General features: G+C 35.0%; 1 protein-coding gene across 6 annotated transcripts in view; it reads left to right on the top strand.

Moving 5' to 3' along the window:
- Epha5 (EPH receptor A5) overlaps nt 1–20,393 on the top strand; it is a 286,938-nt gene that overhangs the window by 73,866 nt on the left and 192,679 nt on the right. For all 6 annotated transcript variants that reach the window (XM_090343502.1, XM_090343504.1, XM_090343505.1 and 3 more), the window contains exon 3: nt 2,462–3,125. In XM_090343502.1, the coding sequence (XP_090199628.1) occupies nt 2,462–3,125 (664 nt within the window). The remainder of the gene's footprint in view (nt 1–2,461; nt 3,126–20,393) is intronic.

Here is a 20,393-nt window from a genome sequence, read left to right on the forward strand (position 1 = left end):
GTAATCTGAACTAGTAATATTAAACTACTAAGCCCTTTGTCAAAGATTGCTTAGTGTGAATTTTTAATAATATCTGTGCTACTCTGAACCTTGTACACATGAAAAGTGTGAATTGCTTGGTTTATAATCTTGGATGGCAATACTATTCTGCTTGCTTTTACTTGCTAGCAAGATGCTACTGGAGCACATGATGTGGAAACAAGTCTTGTGTAAATGACTTGAAGCAAATGATTTAAAATCTATTTGCATTTTATTTTCAAAGAATACCCTAAGATAAAACAAATATTTAAATAAATATTGTAACATATGATTTAACTTTTTAAGAAATGTGGTATTGCTTTCTTTTTTACTAACACACACACGTTATTGTTACAATAAGCTGGCAGTTTTTCCTACTTTTATTTGGTTAGTTGAGGTAAATAGGCAATGGATGGATTCCATGACAAATATAAACCATATATATACTAAAGAGACAGTTACTTAAATCACTAGGGAAGAAAATGTAAGTTGTTAAATTAAAGAGTGATAGAATAGAGGATTGGGTTAGAAAATCAGAAGCTAAAATATTTTGAGATGAGACAAAATGAGATTAGATGAAAGAATTAAAGCTTCTTATAACACCATAATGTGAACGTTGTTAGGCAAGATAAAATCTTAATGTCTCTCTCTTGTGAATCTAAGGAGATCAGCAGTTTTATCTCATTAGCACCTTTTGCGTAAGCCTGCCTGTTGGCAGCTAGAATTTTGAGAAGGGCCTTTGGGGGGTATAAGATTTATTTGCATCCCTAGTGCTTACTCTCTATACATTTTACAAACTGAACAAAATATAATATTGCATACATAAAGAAATCAGTTTCTGTAGCATTTATTTTATATCAGGCATAAGTCTGAAATCACACATTTTTAGTTTACTGAAACACTATATGGGTTCAGAGTGTGTTTCAGGGCAATTTTCAGAAGTTAAAACAAAAATACATATAAAGCTTAACACTGGTAGAGCCCATACAGGTTAAGGAAATTACTTCAATTGTAAGGACATTGTCATGAAGAGTAAAAATTTGGTTCTATGAATGTTCAGGAAGTAAAGAGATATTGGATTACTTAAAGCTGAAATATTTTATCAGGAAATAAATAGGCTCACACAGTCTTATGTGAATAAATTATACTTCGGAAACATATAAATCTTACTTAGCTACTTTTATATCTTTCAGAAATATTAGAATAATTATATATCAAATAATGTACCAATAAGAAGGAATTAGTTTGTTATCAGCATGGAATAGGAAGTCAATTTATATTTCAAATGACATGACTACCCATATTATAAATCTAAAATTTTTGTCTCCATTTTATTTTTCTCTATGAGTCAACTCAAGAACAAATATTTAGCTACCCAATTAGTAAAAATATCCTGAACAAATGAGCTCAATTAAATAACATCTATTATTGGCTTAAACTAATGCTTTTCCTTCAAATTTTTTTACACTGACATGATATTTACGACATGATGTGCTTAAATAAATGACTGTTTTCATATGTGATTCTTTTCTTTCTTTTCTATGGTTGCTGGCCACTCCCATCTTCTTTTCTGTTTTAATTGTACTTTTTTCTTCTGAAGCTATGTAATATACTAATCAGTTTTCTGTTACTGTAGTGAATATTTGAGATCATTAGGTTATGAAGAGAAAAGGTTTTGTTTGGTTAACAGTTGGAGAAGTTAGATAAATGGGCTCTTTTGTTTATAGTTCTAAATGAAGCAGCATTTAATGGCAGGAATGTGTAAGTAACTAAACTTACTTACCTAGTGGCTGAAAAGCAAAAGAGAGAAAGAGAAAGGATCAGTGTCTCATGTAGCTATTTTTTGTTTTTTAATTTTTTTTGTTTTTAATGTAGCTTTTGTGGCTAAAACTATCTAAGTACCTTCCCCTCATCTCACCTTCTTCAAGGTTCCACTACCTCAAAATAATTCCTTGGACCACAGATAAAAATACTAAGGCATGAAGTTCTCTGAGCACTGTCCAAAATCTAGTATCTGTCCAACTTTTATATACTTATCTTTCTTCCAAATATATCTACTTCCCTTTCTCTGTTCTTGCTTACCTCATCTACATTCTTTTCACTTTAATTTTCTCTGAAATATAAGGTTTTTCCCATACGGACATAACGTTTTTATGCAATCATGTGCAAGCTAAGCGGAAGATAGAGAGTGTTTTTATTCTCTTACTTAGGAAAGGTGTGGTTATCATACAAGCTTTGTACATTTGAGACCTTGTATTCAATCTCCAGAATCAAAAAAGAATTAGGAAAATGTGAATAGTCACTCCAAATCCTTTCTATACTTCTGTAATTTTCTTCACTGGGAGAGAGCAACCTATCCATAAAGCAGTTCCTTTCTGTCGGTTGGTGTTTACAACCTTTCAGGAATTTTTTGTATTTAATTTTTTTTTCTTATCTTGCACAGTGGGAAGAGATTGGTGAAGTTGATGAAAATTATGCCCCAATCCATACATACCAAGTCTGCAAGGTGATGGAACAGAATCAGAATAACTGGCTTTTGACAAGTTGGATCTCCAACGAAGGTGCTTCCAGAATCTTCATAGAGCTCAAATTTACTCTGCGGGACTGCAACAGTCTTCCTGGAGGTTTGGGGACCTGCAAGGAAACGTTTAACATGTATTACTTCGAGTCAGATGATGAGAACGGGAGAAACATGAAGGAAAACCAATACATCAAAATTGATACCATTGCTGCTGATGAGAGCTTCACAGAACTTGATCTCGGTGATCGAGTCATGAAACTAAACACAGAGGTCAGAGATGTCGGTCCTCTGAGCAAAAAAGGGTTTTATCTTGCCTTCCAAGATGTTGGTGCTTGCATTGCTCTGGTTTCTGTGCGTGTGTACTATAAGAAATGCCCGTCCGTGGTACGACACTTGGCTGTTTTCCCTGACACCATCACCGGAGCAGATTCTTCACAGTTGCTTGAGGTTTCGGGTTCCTGTGTCAATCATTCGGTGACAGATGATCCTCCCAAAATGCACTGCAGCGCTGAAGGGGAGTGGCTGGTGCCCATCGGAAAATGCATGTGCCAGGCAGGATACGAAGAGAAAAATGGAACCTGTCAAGGTAAGACTCTGCTTGTGGATCGGCGAGGGCTTTCTGCTTCATTTGAATCATGTATATGCATTTCCTGCACTGATTATGAGCAAGTGACCTTTTACTTTGCTAATTTATGGAGATTATTTCTTTTCAAGTTTGATTTCTCTCCTCTCTGAATTTTAAATTTTCTGGCAACCACGGAAGATTTAATGCAATATTTCATGGGATATGCATAATTAATAGTCGGCGTCTGACTTGCAGTACAATGTTTGGTATTCACTTGGTTTTATGAAGTTTTAGTTGTGAACAACATAGAAAAGGGATGAACAATTTCCTGGGTGTGGTTATTGTCTGCTATTCCTATTTTCTTTCTTTATGAAGTTGCTTTCTGCTCACCACTTCTTGTATGGAATTTAATTGCAAGTATCTTAGAGGAAGGGGCCTGGCTCGTGCCCTAGTGGTAGAGTGCTTGATTAGCATGCATGAAGCTCTAGATTCAATTCCTCTGTACCACAGACATGGAAAAAGACGGAAGTGGTGCTGTGGCTCTAGTGGTAGAGGGCTAGCCTTGAAAAAGCCTAAGGACAGTGCTCATGCCCTGAGTTTAAATATCAGAAATGCCAAACAAACACACAAATGAAACTCAGAGGAGGCCTGCTTTGGCTTTCTTTTAACTGGCATTTACACATTCTTCAGGAATAACCACATGAATTTCTCAGGCTAATGTAAACCAGTCGAACATAGTGCACTATGCTGTTTACATATGGTGGCTATTTTGCTTTTTAAGAATTCACTGATTATTTTTAGATGCATAATGAGCAATGCCCCATGAAAATAACAATTTGGAGATAGAACCAATACAAAAAAGGGACAAAAAAGGTTATTTCAAAGTAATTTGCACTTAGAGATTTTTTTCCTGTTTTAATTTTGCCTCTAAATTGAAACTTGATCATGCATGCTTCCCTGTTCATTTGAGAATGCTTTAATTTTGCCTACAGTGTGGTGAGTTGTCCTTTTAATCTTGTATTCTTATCAGTGGATTTCTGGAGCAGGATAATACTTTTGTCCAGGTGAAGAAGAACTCATAAAAAAAGAAAGATCTTTTTTCTTTAAAATAATCACTTGTCCATCAGTTATGAAGCAGACCTATTTTTCCACCTGAAAATTTCAGGAACTGTTTGTATTTGTGAAGTCTGCTTTCTGTGTTATAGGTATCAAAATGGCTAGTTTACTTAGGCTTCACTGAAAATAGGTCCAAGATCCAAACTGGGAAATTACTTTTAGGTAATAATGACTTCGATTAATTTATTCTTTCAAAACCAAATTACATGTACTGAAATTTCTTTTTAAGCTCTTCTCTAAAGTCAATTCTATAATTGTTTTTCAATTTAAACTATAACTCTATAAACACACACACACAAACACACACACACACACACACACACACACACACACACACACACACACACATTCATCCACCTAAAAGTTTTGTCCATGTAAAAGATGTCTGAAATGTCTCTGTGTATAAAATGTACCAGAGTTTGTTCAGGACTGGATGTAAAGGAGCATTTTGGCTAATATCCTAGCTTTTTGTTCTAAGAAGCTTTAGCACACCCTATATGTCATATCCAATTTGAAAAGAAGATAGTACCTTAAATATACATAAATGCAAGAGTATACACATACATTCATCAATTGTTTCCAAAACTTCATTCATTACATTTTAAACACTTTAAAAGTATGTGATGGCTTTAATCATCCTGTCTTCCTTCATATTGACAAAGGGTGTAAAATCCTCTATAGTTTTAGAGGGAAAGTTTTGAGTACTTGAGGGTATTAAGATATCCTGCTGGAACTTAACATGAAGATATCTTAAGGGAGGAGGAGTCTATCAAACGGAATGTTTTAGTGCAAGAATTCAACACACTCACACACATCTTTCCTTTCTCCCCTCAAACACCCTATAATTGAGAAGATTGAAGAGAAGATTGTTATAGAAAATTCTGTTAAAAGACATTGATATTATTCATGTATTTACCAGATTATCCTGCTAGTGAAAGCAATAGCAGTGGCAATGCCTTGTGTGGACTCCACACACTACAGAGAGTTCCACGTGAAAGTCTATGTGAATAATGGTCTTGGTTATTTTATAGTACATTCTGGTATGTGGCCACTCTGAGAAGAATGGCAAATATTTGTGTGGTGTGGGTGTGGCATAGAAATAGCTTCAGAGTTCTAGATCATTCTATATTCTGAACATGAGAGAGAAATTAATAGTTTGGAATTATCCCTAATGGGCTGGAAATGTAGACATATTTTGCCTTACTACTCATTAATCAGTTTTAATCCATCAAAAAGTATTTATTGAAATGGCCATTTAGCTATGCACTAAAATTCTCCACTTTTATATCCCCTTTTTCTCCAACTTGTAATTATTTTGAAAATGATGAATATATTTTTATGAATAGGTGGGATGTTTGGACTCAGCACTTGGTAGTACACTAGGCAGATACCTTACCAAGGTACCAGTCCACTTTTACTCACAATATTTGTAAGATGTTTTCACTTCTGTCCATGCCTGTATGAACAATGATTCTCCTATTTAAGTTACTCACATGGCTGTGATGTCAAGAATGCAAAAATATGGTACCTGTATTTTTGTTTATTGAGATGTGACATCATGGACTATTTTCTGGGGGATGGGTTCCAATTGAAGTTATTTACCTTGTCTTCCTAAGTAGCTAGGATTATAAGTGAGCCACCACACAAGTTAGTTTTGATCTTTGAGTCATGTGAACGTGAATATATTGCTTATGCATGTGAGTACGCACCTACAATTTCTGGTTTCACCATATATCATATCCTCTAACCTTCATATTTTACACAGTTCAGTAGTTTTTTTGTAATTCCCTAATTCTGTGTAATTTTCCATTATCATCTTTCCAGACTCCTCCTACATTGTGGTTTTCTATGCACTAACCATGAATCATTTTCAGTTTCTCAAAGGCAATTTCTTCACTTGCATCATTTGACTCTTCCTGATTCTGTTGTCCCTGGAATATTCTTCTATCATTTGTCTTTCTGATTAATTGATCCTAACCCTTAGATCTCTGCTCCAATTTCCCTTTTTCAGGGATGCTGTTCCTAAGTGTGGGGAGTAAGGTCAAGCCTCAGTGTTATGTACCCACATATCTTCCCTTCATGAAAGCTCATAGAATTGTGATTTTGTATCTGTTTCTTGATTTGTTGTTTGATGACTTGCTCTCTCCAACTACACTTCCTAAATACTGCTTGATGGCAGGAATGTTTTATGTTGAATTCAGAAATGAGAAAGTAGTCAAAATGAAAGAAAGGAAAATAACCAGGAAAAGGGACAAAGAATGTTCAATGGCATAAACATTTTTGTCCATTTATTGTACAATTTTATATAATCTATAGAAGTGTTTTTGCACTGTCTAAAAATTTATAAGAAAGCCTTTTAGGTTGATCTCTTTTTGGTCCCAAGGCTCTCAGGGCAAGTTCTCATGTTCCTGATATTAAATCATATAACTGATATGACATGATTGACAGTTCATATATTAAACATCAGAGAGACAAATTTAGTGAATTTTGCCAAGCCCCAAGCATCGCATACTGAAATATATTTGTAGAATAGCCTACTTCCATAACCACATTTAATTACTCAGTTTCCTTAATAACCAAACTAAGTTAGGATTTAATTAAGGATGTAATTATGTGAAGAAACTGAAGTTTGAATATATCTGCTGTGACAATTATCATATATTAATATTTATTGAGTTTGTGCTAGAAAAATGACCCAGTCAGTAGTCATTGTCTGATTATGTGCATGTGATCTGATATACCTTACAGGCATGTTGTAGTTGATGTAAGGCCCTTGATGTCAGGACAACTAAATAAACCATAATATTGCTGGACAACTAAATAAACCATAATATTTTATACCCAAAGACAGACTTTAGTGATTCAGGAACCATGTTTAGTATAACAGTAGCTCACAGTCAATTATGTCCATACAACTTCCTTTCATTAAATGTATTATTTTAATGCCAGTCCTGATATTAAAACTGGAGTGCTGGACACTGTCTCAGAGCTCTAGTGTTCAAGACCAATGCCTTGCTACTTTGAGCCCCAGCTCCACTTCTGACTTTTGGTTGTTAATTGTTGATAAGGACTTCATAGACTTTCTGCCTGTGCTGGCTGTGAACCTTGATCTTCAGATCTCAGTCTCCTAAATGGCTCAGATTACAGCAAAGAGCCACCAGCATCCAGGTCATCTAACAAGTTTTAAGAGAAATAGACCACTTTTTCCATATTAATCTGGGTCTTCTGGAGTAGTACAGTACTCACTTTTTGTGATGTTATCTACATTCTAGAGTCTGCTAATCTCGTAGTGCTAATTTATGTGCCTTTCAGTAATAACCTACTTTTAGTATACAATTTTATTTCCTTGAAAACTTCAGAAACAAATATTTCAAATCCATTGATTTAAGTGTATTTCCATACACATTATTTATGATTACTTCTGGTAAAATTCATGTTATTTTTTCCCTTAAGAGCCAAGCGAGAAAAAAAAATTGAGTAGAAAATTGTTAGCAAAAAAACGCCTACTTTGGAAGTTTCTGCTTTTTATTGAAGTGAATGTTTTTGACAGAAGTAATTGAGTTCACATGAATCAAATGTTGCCTGCTGGGTTCTCTTGTGATGCTGTTACTAACTTACTCAGATGTAAGGCAAGACCACTAATCTTCATCAGTTGCTGGTGGAATGAAGTAGTAATTTGAAATTAGCCCTAGATAATTATAGTTTCACTTATATCAAATAGAGGAAAGAGATTTCGATGTGGGTCACTGCCAAAACCAGTCAGTGAAGAGGGTATGTCGTGCATGCTAAAACCCAGGGTAAGCAAGGTTACACGTCAAGGGCAGTGGAGAAAAAGCACTTATTAATTGTCCTACTGGGAGATGACTGCACAGCAAGGAAAATGTAGTGAAAATACCCCACTCTGAAAAGAGCCATGATTCAGAAACTGTACTAATACAGCAGGTAGCAGTATGTCGATCATTCATACCTCTGGTGCATATTTATGACTGAAGCAAAATTGGCTGAAATAGAGTATATTAGGTCTTCATGTAATTATGCATTGGGGAGCCTAGTTATTTTTAATTAGGCACATTACCAAAAAAGCATCACAGGGGTTGAACTTTTGGTTCTATTAGGTATGTTATTTCTGGGCAACACAAGAAAACTGATTTCAATTCAAAGTTTGAACAAAGGCTGATGACTTCAGGAGTAATAAGCAGTGTGTGTGTGTGTGTGTGTGTGTGTGTGTGTGTGTGTGTGTGTGTGTGTGGTGTGTTCTGTTGTGAAGAGGAACAACCTAAAAATAAACCAAGACAGTTATATAGTCCAAATCCTTTTATGAATTTACAGGTATTACCCATGGGAATAATGAAATAGCTTAACTTCCTCCCTAGAATAGTTTTGAATCAATTCAATTTATGTTTCATAGCATATTCCACATTTGGGTTTAATTTTTTTCTTTCTACATGAAGTTTTCTCAGCAATTCCATTATCAATATTTTGAGCCAGATGTTTTTGTGTTGGTAGAAAGTGAGATGCTGGGTAGTGCCTATTTATTGTGGGGTGTTTAGCAATTGCTTTCATCTCTGTCCAGTGGATTTAATAGGGATCCACCTCTCCATTTGAAAGTGAAAATTGCTTTTAAGTATCTTGAGAAATAATCAGTCTTGGTTAAAAACTGGTAATGCCAAGATGTAGTTTCATCCCCAAATCAATATATATATATGTGATATACAGTTATATATAACTACATATGTGTGCATGTGTAACTATATGTATGTATAGTGACCAGAAATATAAACAGAAATATGAATGACTGGCATGCTTCTCCTTTCTGTATCAATACTGTTCCTGAATCAAGGCCCTTTTCTGCATTGGGTGTTTTTCCTACATTTTATTCATACACACACACACACACACACACACACACACACACACACACACATACACACACACACCTCACATATGCCAAAAAAGTGAAATGTACTGGTCAATACATTTATGGATTGATTACTTATATAAAAGTAACAAGAAAACTTTAGATTCCTGAGAATCAAGGAAATGTGCATTTTGTAATTTAACTTGAATGTCAGTAGAAATATTTTAGTTATTAGAGGCAATATTTTCCAGACTGATTTCGTTTTTGGTAAAGTAGTTCCAAAGGTGATGCAAACTACAGTTCGAGTCTCTCCTATGTCTGAGGATTCTGAAGTTGTAACATTCACTTTTAATCTGTGTATGTAAAGATGAGGAGTGTTTGTCTCCTTTGAAGTGATATGCAATCCAGCCACATTGGCATCATCTAGGAATGTTTCAGAAATGAATTAGGCAATGAATCTGAATCTAAATTTTAGCAGGTGGTTTTTATGTGCATTTATGTAGAAGGAGCACTGATATAAGAGATCTTGTATCAAACATTTTTACCTAACTCTACTTTGATTAGAAATTTACTATCATTAATTATGTTATTCACAAATAGAAAGCATTTGGCAAATTGGAGGGAAATCAAAGCACAGAAAGTGGAAAAAGACTGTACAAACAGATTTCATTTCCTAATCAGTCTAATCTACAGATTGTTTGTTTATTTATTTTGTCCCTTTGAATAGCTTGTCTTTTCATTAACATAGGAGAGATATGTATGATTTAGCATTTCCTTTTACTGAAGTGCATTGGGGCTAAATTTTCTTTCTACTTCCACTGTCAAAATTGACTCTGCAAATCAACCAGTTTCAAACTTATTATTGTTAAATATACTATTAAAAACTCAGATAGTCAGATTGCATTGTATGATGCTTGTTATCCATGAATTGGGATTAATTTTTTTATGGTGTCAGTCCTGGGGCTTGAACTGAAAACATGGGTGCTATCCCTGAGATTCTTTTATCAAGACTGGCTGTCAACCACTTGGGCCATAGCTCCACTTCCACTTTTTTGAAGGTTAATTGAAGATAAGAAAGGCACATATACTTTCATTCTCAGACTGGCTCTGAAAAGCAATCCTCAGATTTTTGTCTCCTGAGTAGCTAGGATTAAAGGCAGATGTGAAGCAGCATAAGGAGATTTTAAGAAAATCTTTCATAGAGAATGATTATCTGCATGCAACCTGAGTTTTGGCTTTTGAGAACAATGCTTTTAGCTTAAAGTAGTATGTGTACTACAGAATCTAATTCAAGGAAGCTCACTGATTCTGACTTATTAAGAATACGACTACTCGTACCTATTATCTTACAGTTTAGTGAAAATTCTACTTATGAGTAGGAAATACATGAGTTGTCATATGAAAATAAAATATCTTACAGTTAAGGTTAAATAAACATGGCTGATAACACTACTTTTTATATTTACTTTTAGAATACTTTATTCAACTTGACACTTTTTATCTGATTTTAAAATTTGTACAGTATACTATGACATTTAATTTCATTGACTGATATGTAATTTTATAATATCAGGAATAGATTTTTGTGCATCCCTGTCAGATTTATACAACCTACCTACCTTGTATATCAGACTAAAAACTCTTCATAACCATTCTGAGGAATAGACGGAAATTCTCTATTAGTTAGAAACTAATGCCAAGTACAACTAAAGTGTTATTGTATTATAGAGCCAGCTAGCTAGCTAGCTAGCTAGCTATCATCTATCAATCTTTAGCTTCATCATTATAATCTGTTAGCTTCTCTAATTGATCTATCTTCATTGCTTTGCTCGTGTTTAGAATGTAATATATTGCTTTCAATTTTTTCATTATATATTAATTCAGAAAGACATGATGATTATTAAAAAGTAGTAAAGCATAGAGTTGTAACTCTTGCATGCTTCCTTCTAGAACAGAGATCTTTAGCAATAGCAATAAAAAGAAGGATTTTAAGCTATGCATACTCTCTTAACTAGCTTTCAGTACATTAAATGCTTTTGTGTCTTTAATTATTTTTACCAGTTTGTGTGGAGCACATGTTTCCTTTCAACATTTAATTCCATTTGATGTTCACAAGCTTTGTCTGCATTTCAGGTTGATTTTAAGGTTTTATCTATAAGAATCAGATCGCTGTGTCAATGGACTTTGATCTCATTGGAGCTTCAAGATGTCTTCTTCATTTGTGCACTATTAAGGTGTAGTTTAAAAAAAAAAAGAAAAGGAAAGAAAAAAGAGCAGCCTCTATCTGTAGAAAGTAACAATTAGAGCAAATGATAATTTGACTGATGGCTAACTCCATTTGTTTGATGGAATTATTAGCAGGCATCAGACTAGGAGAAAGAATGCTGCCTCCCTCCTGCTGTGAGATTGTAAAGGAGAATAATAATACACTATTCCATATGCATAAGGGCTTTTCCTCTGATGAATTCAATAGGCTTTGAAAGGACTCCATGAGGACATTTCTAAAATAAAGAATCAAATCTTAATCTGCCTTTCATGCCCTAGAAAAGCCAGGTGATAGGATTTTAGTGTGTTTGTGCAGTGTTGACTTCATGCAGCCTATTCCTGTTGTAACTTGTGTTATTCCTGACCAACTGAAAGCCACATCATTACCTGATTCTGGGAACAATTTTCCCACACAATCACCATTTCCCAATGTTTCCCTATGCTGACAGCTTCTGTTTGTAGAACCACACTGACCTGTATTATTTATTTATTTCAAATTCTCTTTGGAAGGTTTTGGTGTCATCTGTTTTTGCTCTCTTGATTCAAGCATGATTTAATATGTCAACATTGATTTACCTAACTGCCTTTGATTGTCTCCCATACTTTATTTAGAACTAGGCAACCTCCTTTCAGGCATGTTGCAGCCCTGGTAAATGACATGTAACAACAATGAGGACTCCTTGTATGGTGACAGCAGTAGCTGTGGTTGGGAAGGGAGAGGAGAGAGAATTTAAACAATAAGGCTAAAGTAGGCTCTTCTGACCCACAACTGTAGGATACTATACTTGAGGGACCATTGCCCTTCATTTGGATGAAAATGAATTTAAACATAAAATAAAGAACATTTGTTTTCAGTGTGGGCAAAGAAATCTCTTAACAGGTTGAACAACAAAAATATGTCTGCCTTATTATTTGATGTGAATTTCTTTTTTTTCTTACCTAATGACCAGGATCCGAGCCTTTATTGTTCTCAGTGTGTAACACTGGAAAACAATCTATACTTTTATCTTTTCTATGATCCCCTACAATAATTTTGTTACATATGTTTGCAAAGCCTGAATTAAAATTTAAAGACAGGAAGGTCATAAAGCCCAATAATTTGTACGAAACACCTTTGATATCTGTGTCAACTTAAAAGGCAAACTGAGACACACTGAATGCCAGAACGAAGAGTTGGGATGAACCAAAATGAGATCACTAAGGAAGCTGACTATATTGACAACTGTGGGTTACTTGAGTAGTACACTGCAAATAAGAACTGCAATAAGTAGGAAAGGGATGTTCCTCATGCGATTACACTTAGTTCATGAGAACTAAGAAAAGTTAACCTTACTATGAACCTTTCAAATCCTGGGGGATATATGTGTCATTTTACAAGCTAGGTCCAGTATAACAGACAGGCATTTGCAGATCCATTTTGTTTTACTCATGTCTCCATTAATGAGTCACCATTAAATTTTTTAAGTTTTTAACAGGATTGGAAAATCAGAGACAAATAGTGGGACTCAAAGTTTTTGTTTCGGAAAGCCAGATGCTAGTGGCTCACACCTGTAATCCTAGGTACTCAGGAGGCTGAAGTCTGAGGATTGCTGTTTGAAGCTATCTGGGGCAGTAAAGTTCTCCTGAGACTCTTTTTTAATTGTAATTAATAGAGGGGTTATGCTTATATTCACCAGATAGAAGGAGCATTACTTCACATACCTTAATACCACTTTTTATGTTTTTGTCCCTGTTTCCCTCCCCCTCCCCATCCCATCACCTTATTTTCTCCCCTTCCCTTTCCTATTTCAAATAAATAAATATAAGTGAATATAATACAATATACAAGATTACAAAATAAGATAATATAACAATATGAGAATAACCAAGGGACTACAAAAGAGATTAGAAATAACATAGTACATTAAGAACAACAATCATTCATTATATAGCTTTTGTTTCCATATCTCCTGAGACTCTTATCTCCAAATGTCTAACAGAAAACCAGAAGTGACATGTTGCTTAAAGTAGTAGGGAAAGTGTTTAGGCCCTCAGTTTAAGACACAAGACTGACCAAAAAACAATTGTTTTTGATTCCAATTTTTTGCACTAGCATTTGTTAGTACAGTACATCCTTGGTTACCACAAGATTTATAGTTCCAAAGAGACCATCCTTCAGTAAGAATAATGAATGCTTAGGATCTGGAGTTCAGAACTTGCCTCATTTCATTTTCCCAGCATCCTGCCCAGCATTCCCTGATGACATGCACCTTTCACCAAAACAAAACAAAGCAAAACAAAATAACCTTCTCTTTATTACATCAGTTAAACACATATTATGCCATTTTTGGCTTTGAAGGATTATTATAATTTGAACCTTGCTCTGTGGGCTCTATTTGATTTGGTGGACAATGATTACAAAATTTTGGGCAAGGAAACTCTGAGTAGGTCACAAATGGATGTAAAAACAAGTTTCAGATAGTTTCTCTATGTACACTGAGTTGCATAATATGTATGTAGGAATACATATTATTTTTTCCCTGCACTTGATTAAAACCACATGCAACAGGGTATGGTGGCTCCTGCCTGTAATCCTAGATTGTCAAGAGGCTCAGATCTGAGGATCTCTGTTCAAAGCCAGCCCAGGCACTAAAGAACATGAGATTCTTATCTCCAATTAATCACTAGAAAATGGGAAGTGGGGTTGTGGCTCAAGGGGTAGGGTGTTAGCCTTGAGCTGAAGAGTTCAGGGACAATGCCCAGGCACAGGAGTACAGTGGTAGTCTTGAGCTGAAGAGCTCAGGGAAAGAGCCCAGACCAAACGTTCAAATCCAATGACCCACAAAAATACCAATAGAAAAACCAACAACAAAAAACCCAAAAAGTCACATGGAATAAACATGAAAATAAAATGGGCTTATTGAATTACTAACAGTGCCCTGGTATGGCCCACTGAGAAAGGCTTTTGACCAGTGCAAAGGATGCATGCAGTCTGTCCTGTTTGCACCAGGCTCACATCTCCTGTCCAAGACAGTAAATATGAGGGGAATTCTGTATATTATTGAATGAAATCATCAAAAATTTAGTCTCAATTTAAGAGAGAAAGAAAGCCAACCAACTAGGCCTGCTGTAAGAGATTGAATGAATGTGACAGGACTCATGAGATCATTAAAAAAAGCCTTGATCAGGACTGAAGGAAGAAGGAATTAAGCATTTTAGAAACATAATGTTTGGGTGAAAAATTGGAATCTGGGGTAAAATATCTAATGTAGGCAGAAGTCTTAACTGAGGGCAACATCCCATGGTTAAAGGACTAGCCAGAATGTTTTGGTGACCTGACCTTAGGGAGCATAAATTATTTTCAAGGAACTGGAATTAAAGCTTAGGAGTCAAGGTCCTTGTTCCTGAAAAACACAAAAGTGGGCCAAAGGAAATAGTTTGACTTTCACGTGAAATGAAAAAGTCCACAATACACTAGATATAATAGGAATTTTTATGAAAGAACACCTAGGATTCTGAATAACAGAGTTGTCAGTGTATTTCAACTGAGATGGTAAGGCAAGAATGTTTGACACATATGCAAAGAGCTGTGACGTGCTTGTACTTCTAAAATGTTTTATTCATATTCTAGCTCAACATCCCGTGAGCTAGTTTCTGGGGCAACTGAAGCTCAGAAAGTTAATTTTGCTAAGATCACACATACTAAAACTTGGAAAATGGCAAGCTGACATTTGAACTTAGATATGTTTTCTCCAAAGTCTGTGCCTTCATACTGTTTTTTATGTTTTCCATTAAAATGCATGTGAGATTAATTAACTATGTCACTTTGGCTAAAGTTACCTGGGAGTTGAACATGCTGTGTGTGTGATGTGGAAATAAGTGACCATGAGACACTCAGAAAGACCTAGGTACCAGATCTGTCTGGAAGGAAGGGTCAGCCTTTATTTCCTTTTCTTTATTACTTTTTTAATTTAATTTTTTATTGTCTTGGTAATGTATAGAAAGTACATTATTTCTCATACATTGATACCTCTTTTCAAGTTTTTGTCCCCACTTCTCTCCCTCCACCCCCCCAATCATCTTGTTTTTCCCCCTTCCAATTCAAAAAGCATATATACAATATGTCAGATAACAAAGTCAGATACAGTAATAGTATGAGATCAACTAAAGGGCAAAAAACCCAGAAGATAAATAACACAGTACATTAAGAACAATAATCACAAAATGAACCTCTTGTTTCCATATCCTAGAGGTATTTTCATTTAGTCTCATCTTATATGACCTATATACCTAGGTTTTGAGCTATTGTAATCCCTAATTATAACAAATGAGGGAAACCATGGAGCCTATGTTCCTTATTTCACTTAATAGGATTTTTTTCAAGTGTTTCCAAATGGAGGAAGTCAAACTTTCTGATGGCCACATAGAATTCCATTGTGTGTAAGTACATCTTCTTGATCCAGTCATCTACTGAGGGGCATCTGGGTTGGTTTCATAGGTTCCATATTTTTGCTATGGTAAATAGTGTTGCAATGAACATTGTTGTGCTAGTGGCTTTAGTATGTCCTTGTTTCTGGATGTTTGGGTAATCACTGAAGAATGGAATTGCTGGGTCATAGGAGAGCTTTGTGTTTAGTCTTTTGAGGAATGACCATACTGTATTATAGAGTGGTTGAATGGGTGTACATTCCCACCAACAGTGTAGTAGAGATCCTTCCTGGCTACATCCCTGCCAGCATCTGTTGTTATTAAATTTCTTGATAATGGCCATTCTAACTGGAGTGAAGTGGAATCTCAATTTGTTTTGATTTGCATTTCTTTTATGGCCAGAGATGTCAAGAATTTCTTCATGGGTCTATAGGCCATTCTTATTTCCTCTTCAGAGAAGTTGCTGTTTAAGTCTTTGGCCTATCTTTCAATGGGATGGTTGTTTCTTTGAAGATTTATTTTGGAGAGACTCAATTTTTGGGCTGTAGATATAGTTTAGACATGAGGCCTTTGTCTGATGTATGGCTAATGAAGTCTTCTCCCACTCTGTAGGGTTTCTATTTAATTTGCTATCTTTGTCCACCATACAGAAGCTCTGCAGTTTAATGCAGTTACATTTGTCCAAAGTTACTTTAATATGTTGTGTTTCTGGGTCTTTTAAGAAAGTTTCAATCTATGCCAAGGAGACCTAGTATATCTCCTATTCCTTCTTATGAAGTTTTCAGGGTATCTGCTTTTTCCTCAAGGTCTTTGATCCATGTGGAATTAATCCTGATGCCATAGGGTGACACGGGAAGGATCCAACTTTATTTTTCTGCAGTTGCTTAACCAGTTCTGTCAGCACCACTGTTGAACAGGCTGATTTCTTCCATTCAATTTTTTTGACTCCCTTATCAAAGATTCTGTGGTCATAGTTCTGTAGGTTGATTTCTGGGTCTTCAATTCCTTCCGTTGGTCCTCAATGGGCCCTTCTTTTCTGACCTCTGACTTAGGCAGTAGAAAGGCAATTCAGGCAGGAAAGAGTTGGCAGAGATTAGAAAAAGTAAGCAAAACAAGTCTGAGTGAGCACAACAAACAGGATTAAGCATACACAGGATTGCTATACATTTGCTCTGAGCAGGGCAGCTTCATAATTAGGTATGTGGTCAGGTAAAAACTATAATTGACACCTCAAAGTAAGCATCTGAATGGCAAATGACTTTTAACATCAGCAAAATATGGATGTGTTTGAGACAGAGAGATCAGTATGTTAATGTTTCCCAGTCCATTTCATATCTTTAATATTAATATATTCTTGGACACCTAAGTTGTCTTTGTCTTATTTTTCTTCCTATAAACAGCTAAGGTAGAAAGTTCTGGATTCCAAAGCATTGAAGGGCTATTTTATGCCAGCTGTGTTTGTGTGATTCATGTTGTTGTTTTGATTTAGTTGAGGATGTGGTATTAACACAATAGAAACAGTAGCCAGCAGTGTGAATGAATTAAGTGTGATCCTGACTTCTGTGCTTCTTGGCCCAAACTCTGCAGTAAAGAAGATAAAAGAGTTTTTCCTCCTCATTAATTGGGAAGTCACACAGGTAATCACTGAAGGAGCCTTTGGCTTGAAGTATTTTTATCTCATTCTTGATAATGAGAGTCTGAAAAAAGATTTTTTTTAAAAACAGTACCCTTAGTAAAGTCAGTATACATATCTTCATAAAGAAAATAGTCCACTTAAAATAAGATACTTATGTCTTGACTGACCGTAATTTTAATAATTTTTATATTTTGAGAAGCATTAGTCTAAAAATGAGTGGTAAAATCAGTAGAACTTACAAAAACTAATGGAGAATGAATCCAGGGATATAGGGAAAGAAGAGCTGATACAGAGCAGCAAACATTACACATTATTAGATTCAACTACGTGTTAGGTATCAAGATAACTATTTAATCTTAACAGTCTGTTAGGTATAGACTGTTTTTCTGTTCTGCAGTTGTGGAAATTGAGCTGATACAGATTAAACATGATTTCCAAGAGACTGCAGCAGTAATTAGCTTCAAATGTAACTTTATTAAGGCTTGATCTGTATTAATCTTAGGGATGTATCATATTTTATTTTTAATTTGATAGAGAAAACTTAGTTATTAATTAAGTGTGGGGAAAAATATAAAAACAAAAGACAAGATAGAAAATATTATATTACCGACATCAAGAAAAGTAACTGCCACTTGCTTAAAAAATCAAACTTAAAGATTATTAGTAATGAATAAAGGATAAACTATGACACACTGACTTTTATTTAGTGATAGGCATTATTGGTAATGCTAAAGAATCATAGCCAAGCCAGGCATCTGTGGCTTATGTTTGTAATCCTTGCTACTTAGGCTGAGATCTAAGGATTGTAGATACATGCCAGCAGGAAAATCCAGGAGATTCTTATCACCAATTAATCATAGCCAGAAATGGAGCTGTGATTCCAGTGGTAAAGAACTAATCTTGAGTGAAAAAAAACTAATGTATAGGACCTTCCCAAGGCTTGAATTTAAGTCCCAGGCTTGAACTCATCCATGAGCACACACATGCACGTGTGTGTGTCCGCATGCACACCCACACCCAAACCCACACTTACATACTCAAATGCACACATGATTTAAAATATAAACAAATTAAAAAGCCTTTACATTACACAAGTATTATATGCCTTGAATATGTGTCTTGCTTGTGCTGGGAAAAAGTTATAATAAATTGGATTCATGTATAAATATTGGCAAAGTATTGCCACCTTAAAGTAAAAATATAGTAGTATTTTTATAAATCAAATTAATGTCTACATAGTCTAGCACTATTAATATGTTGTGATCTTTGCTCATAATTTATGTCAAACTGTCTTGTAATGTGAGGACAACATGACTGTAAGCTAGACATGGAGTTGTACTACTATAATTCCAGCTTCTGGGAAAGTTGAGTCAGAAATATTTTGAATTGGAAGTCAGCCTCTGGAGATAGTAAGACTATTTCAAAAACAAAAACAAGAAAAGATGAACAAAACAAAAGAAAAACCTTACGCAACAATTCAAGAAAATAAAAAGGTGCAGACTTCAATTTTAAAGAATATTTTTTCTTTTTTTCTTTCTTTCATTTTTATTGTAATTAATAGAAGGGTTATAGTTATATTCGTTTGTCTCTCTTCTTCATATCTTCTCCCTCTTTTCCTTTCATCTCTGTTTTCTTCTCAAAATTTAAGCTATGCCTTTGCATCATTTAAAATATATTTTTTTTATTATTTTAGGATCTTTGTGGCTAATAACTAATTACAACTATTATTAGATTCGACAAAATAAACCTTAACTATTATTTTTAAAAAATCTGATTTTTTTGTTTTGTCTTATTCACCATTTTTCAACACATTTAAAACAAACATGTTTTAGTAGTACTGTGGTTTGTTTGAATTCAACCACTCATACTTTCTAGGCAGATTCTCTATCTAGTGGTAGAATCATTTATCCATCCGACTTTTCTATTTCTCTCAAATAGAGCCATTTTTTTTTGGCCAGTCCTGGGTTTGAGCTCAGGGCCTGAGAACTGTCCTCGGACTTTCTAAAGGCTAGAGCTCTACCACTTGAGCCTCAGCACCACTTCAGGCTTTTTTCTATGTATGTGGTACTGAGGGATGGAACCCGGGTCTTCATGCATGCTAGGCAAGCACTCTACCACTAGGTAAAACTCCCATCCCTAGAGTCACATTTTTACCAGGGCTGGCTCCAAACTGTGATACCCTATCTATTCTTAACTCCATTGTAAATATAATTTATGCTTAACACTATGCCTGTCCTGTTGGTTGAGATAGGGGTCTATCAGCTTTTTACCCAATTAGTCCTTAAATTACACTCTTTTTTAAAAAAATATTTTTATTGTAATTAATAAAAGGGTTACATGATATTTGCCAGATAGAAGGTGCATTAATTCACATACATTGATACCCTTTGACATGTTTGGTCCCCATTACCCTCCCCCCATCCCCCCCGTCTTGGTTTTTCCCCCTTCCCTGTCCAATTTCAAGTAACCAAATACAAATATATTAAATATATCAGATAACAAAGTGAGATACTGTAACAATATGAGATAACAAAGGGACAGCAAAAGAGATGAGAGATAACATAGCACATTAAGGACAGCAATCATTCATTATATGGCTTTTGTTTCAATATCCTAGAGGTCCATTCAATTAGCTTCATACTATATGGCCTTATGTATCAAGGTTTTGCTCTATTGCAAATCTCACTCTTTCTGATCTTTGCCCTGCCCCAATCCCCAGTATATTTAGGATTATAGACATGTCAACATGCAAACCTATTAGTTTATTTTTAAAAAATGTAAAAGCTTCTTAGACCTTGTAGGCTTAGTAAATACAGTTTGCAACAAATCTTTTATATTTTCTGTACACAAAAGCAGAATTGCACAACTCAGTGTAAATTTTGCCTGAAATAATGTTCATATTTCCCTGTACTTCCCAAAGATATTTTAATGTGTTTTGGTCCTGGAAATAAATGATTTGTCTTGTGTATTCTGCCATTTCTGCTTCTTTACTAGTAAAATAAACCTT

Source organism: Megascapheus bottae, chromosome 13 (genome assembly GCF_031878675.1).
Source record: "Megascapheus bottae isolate mThoBot1 chromosome 13, mThoBot2.hap1, whole genome shotgun sequence".
Lineage (NCBI taxonomy): Eukaryota > Metazoa > Chordata > Mammalia > Rodentia > Geomyidae > Megascapheus > Megascapheus bottae.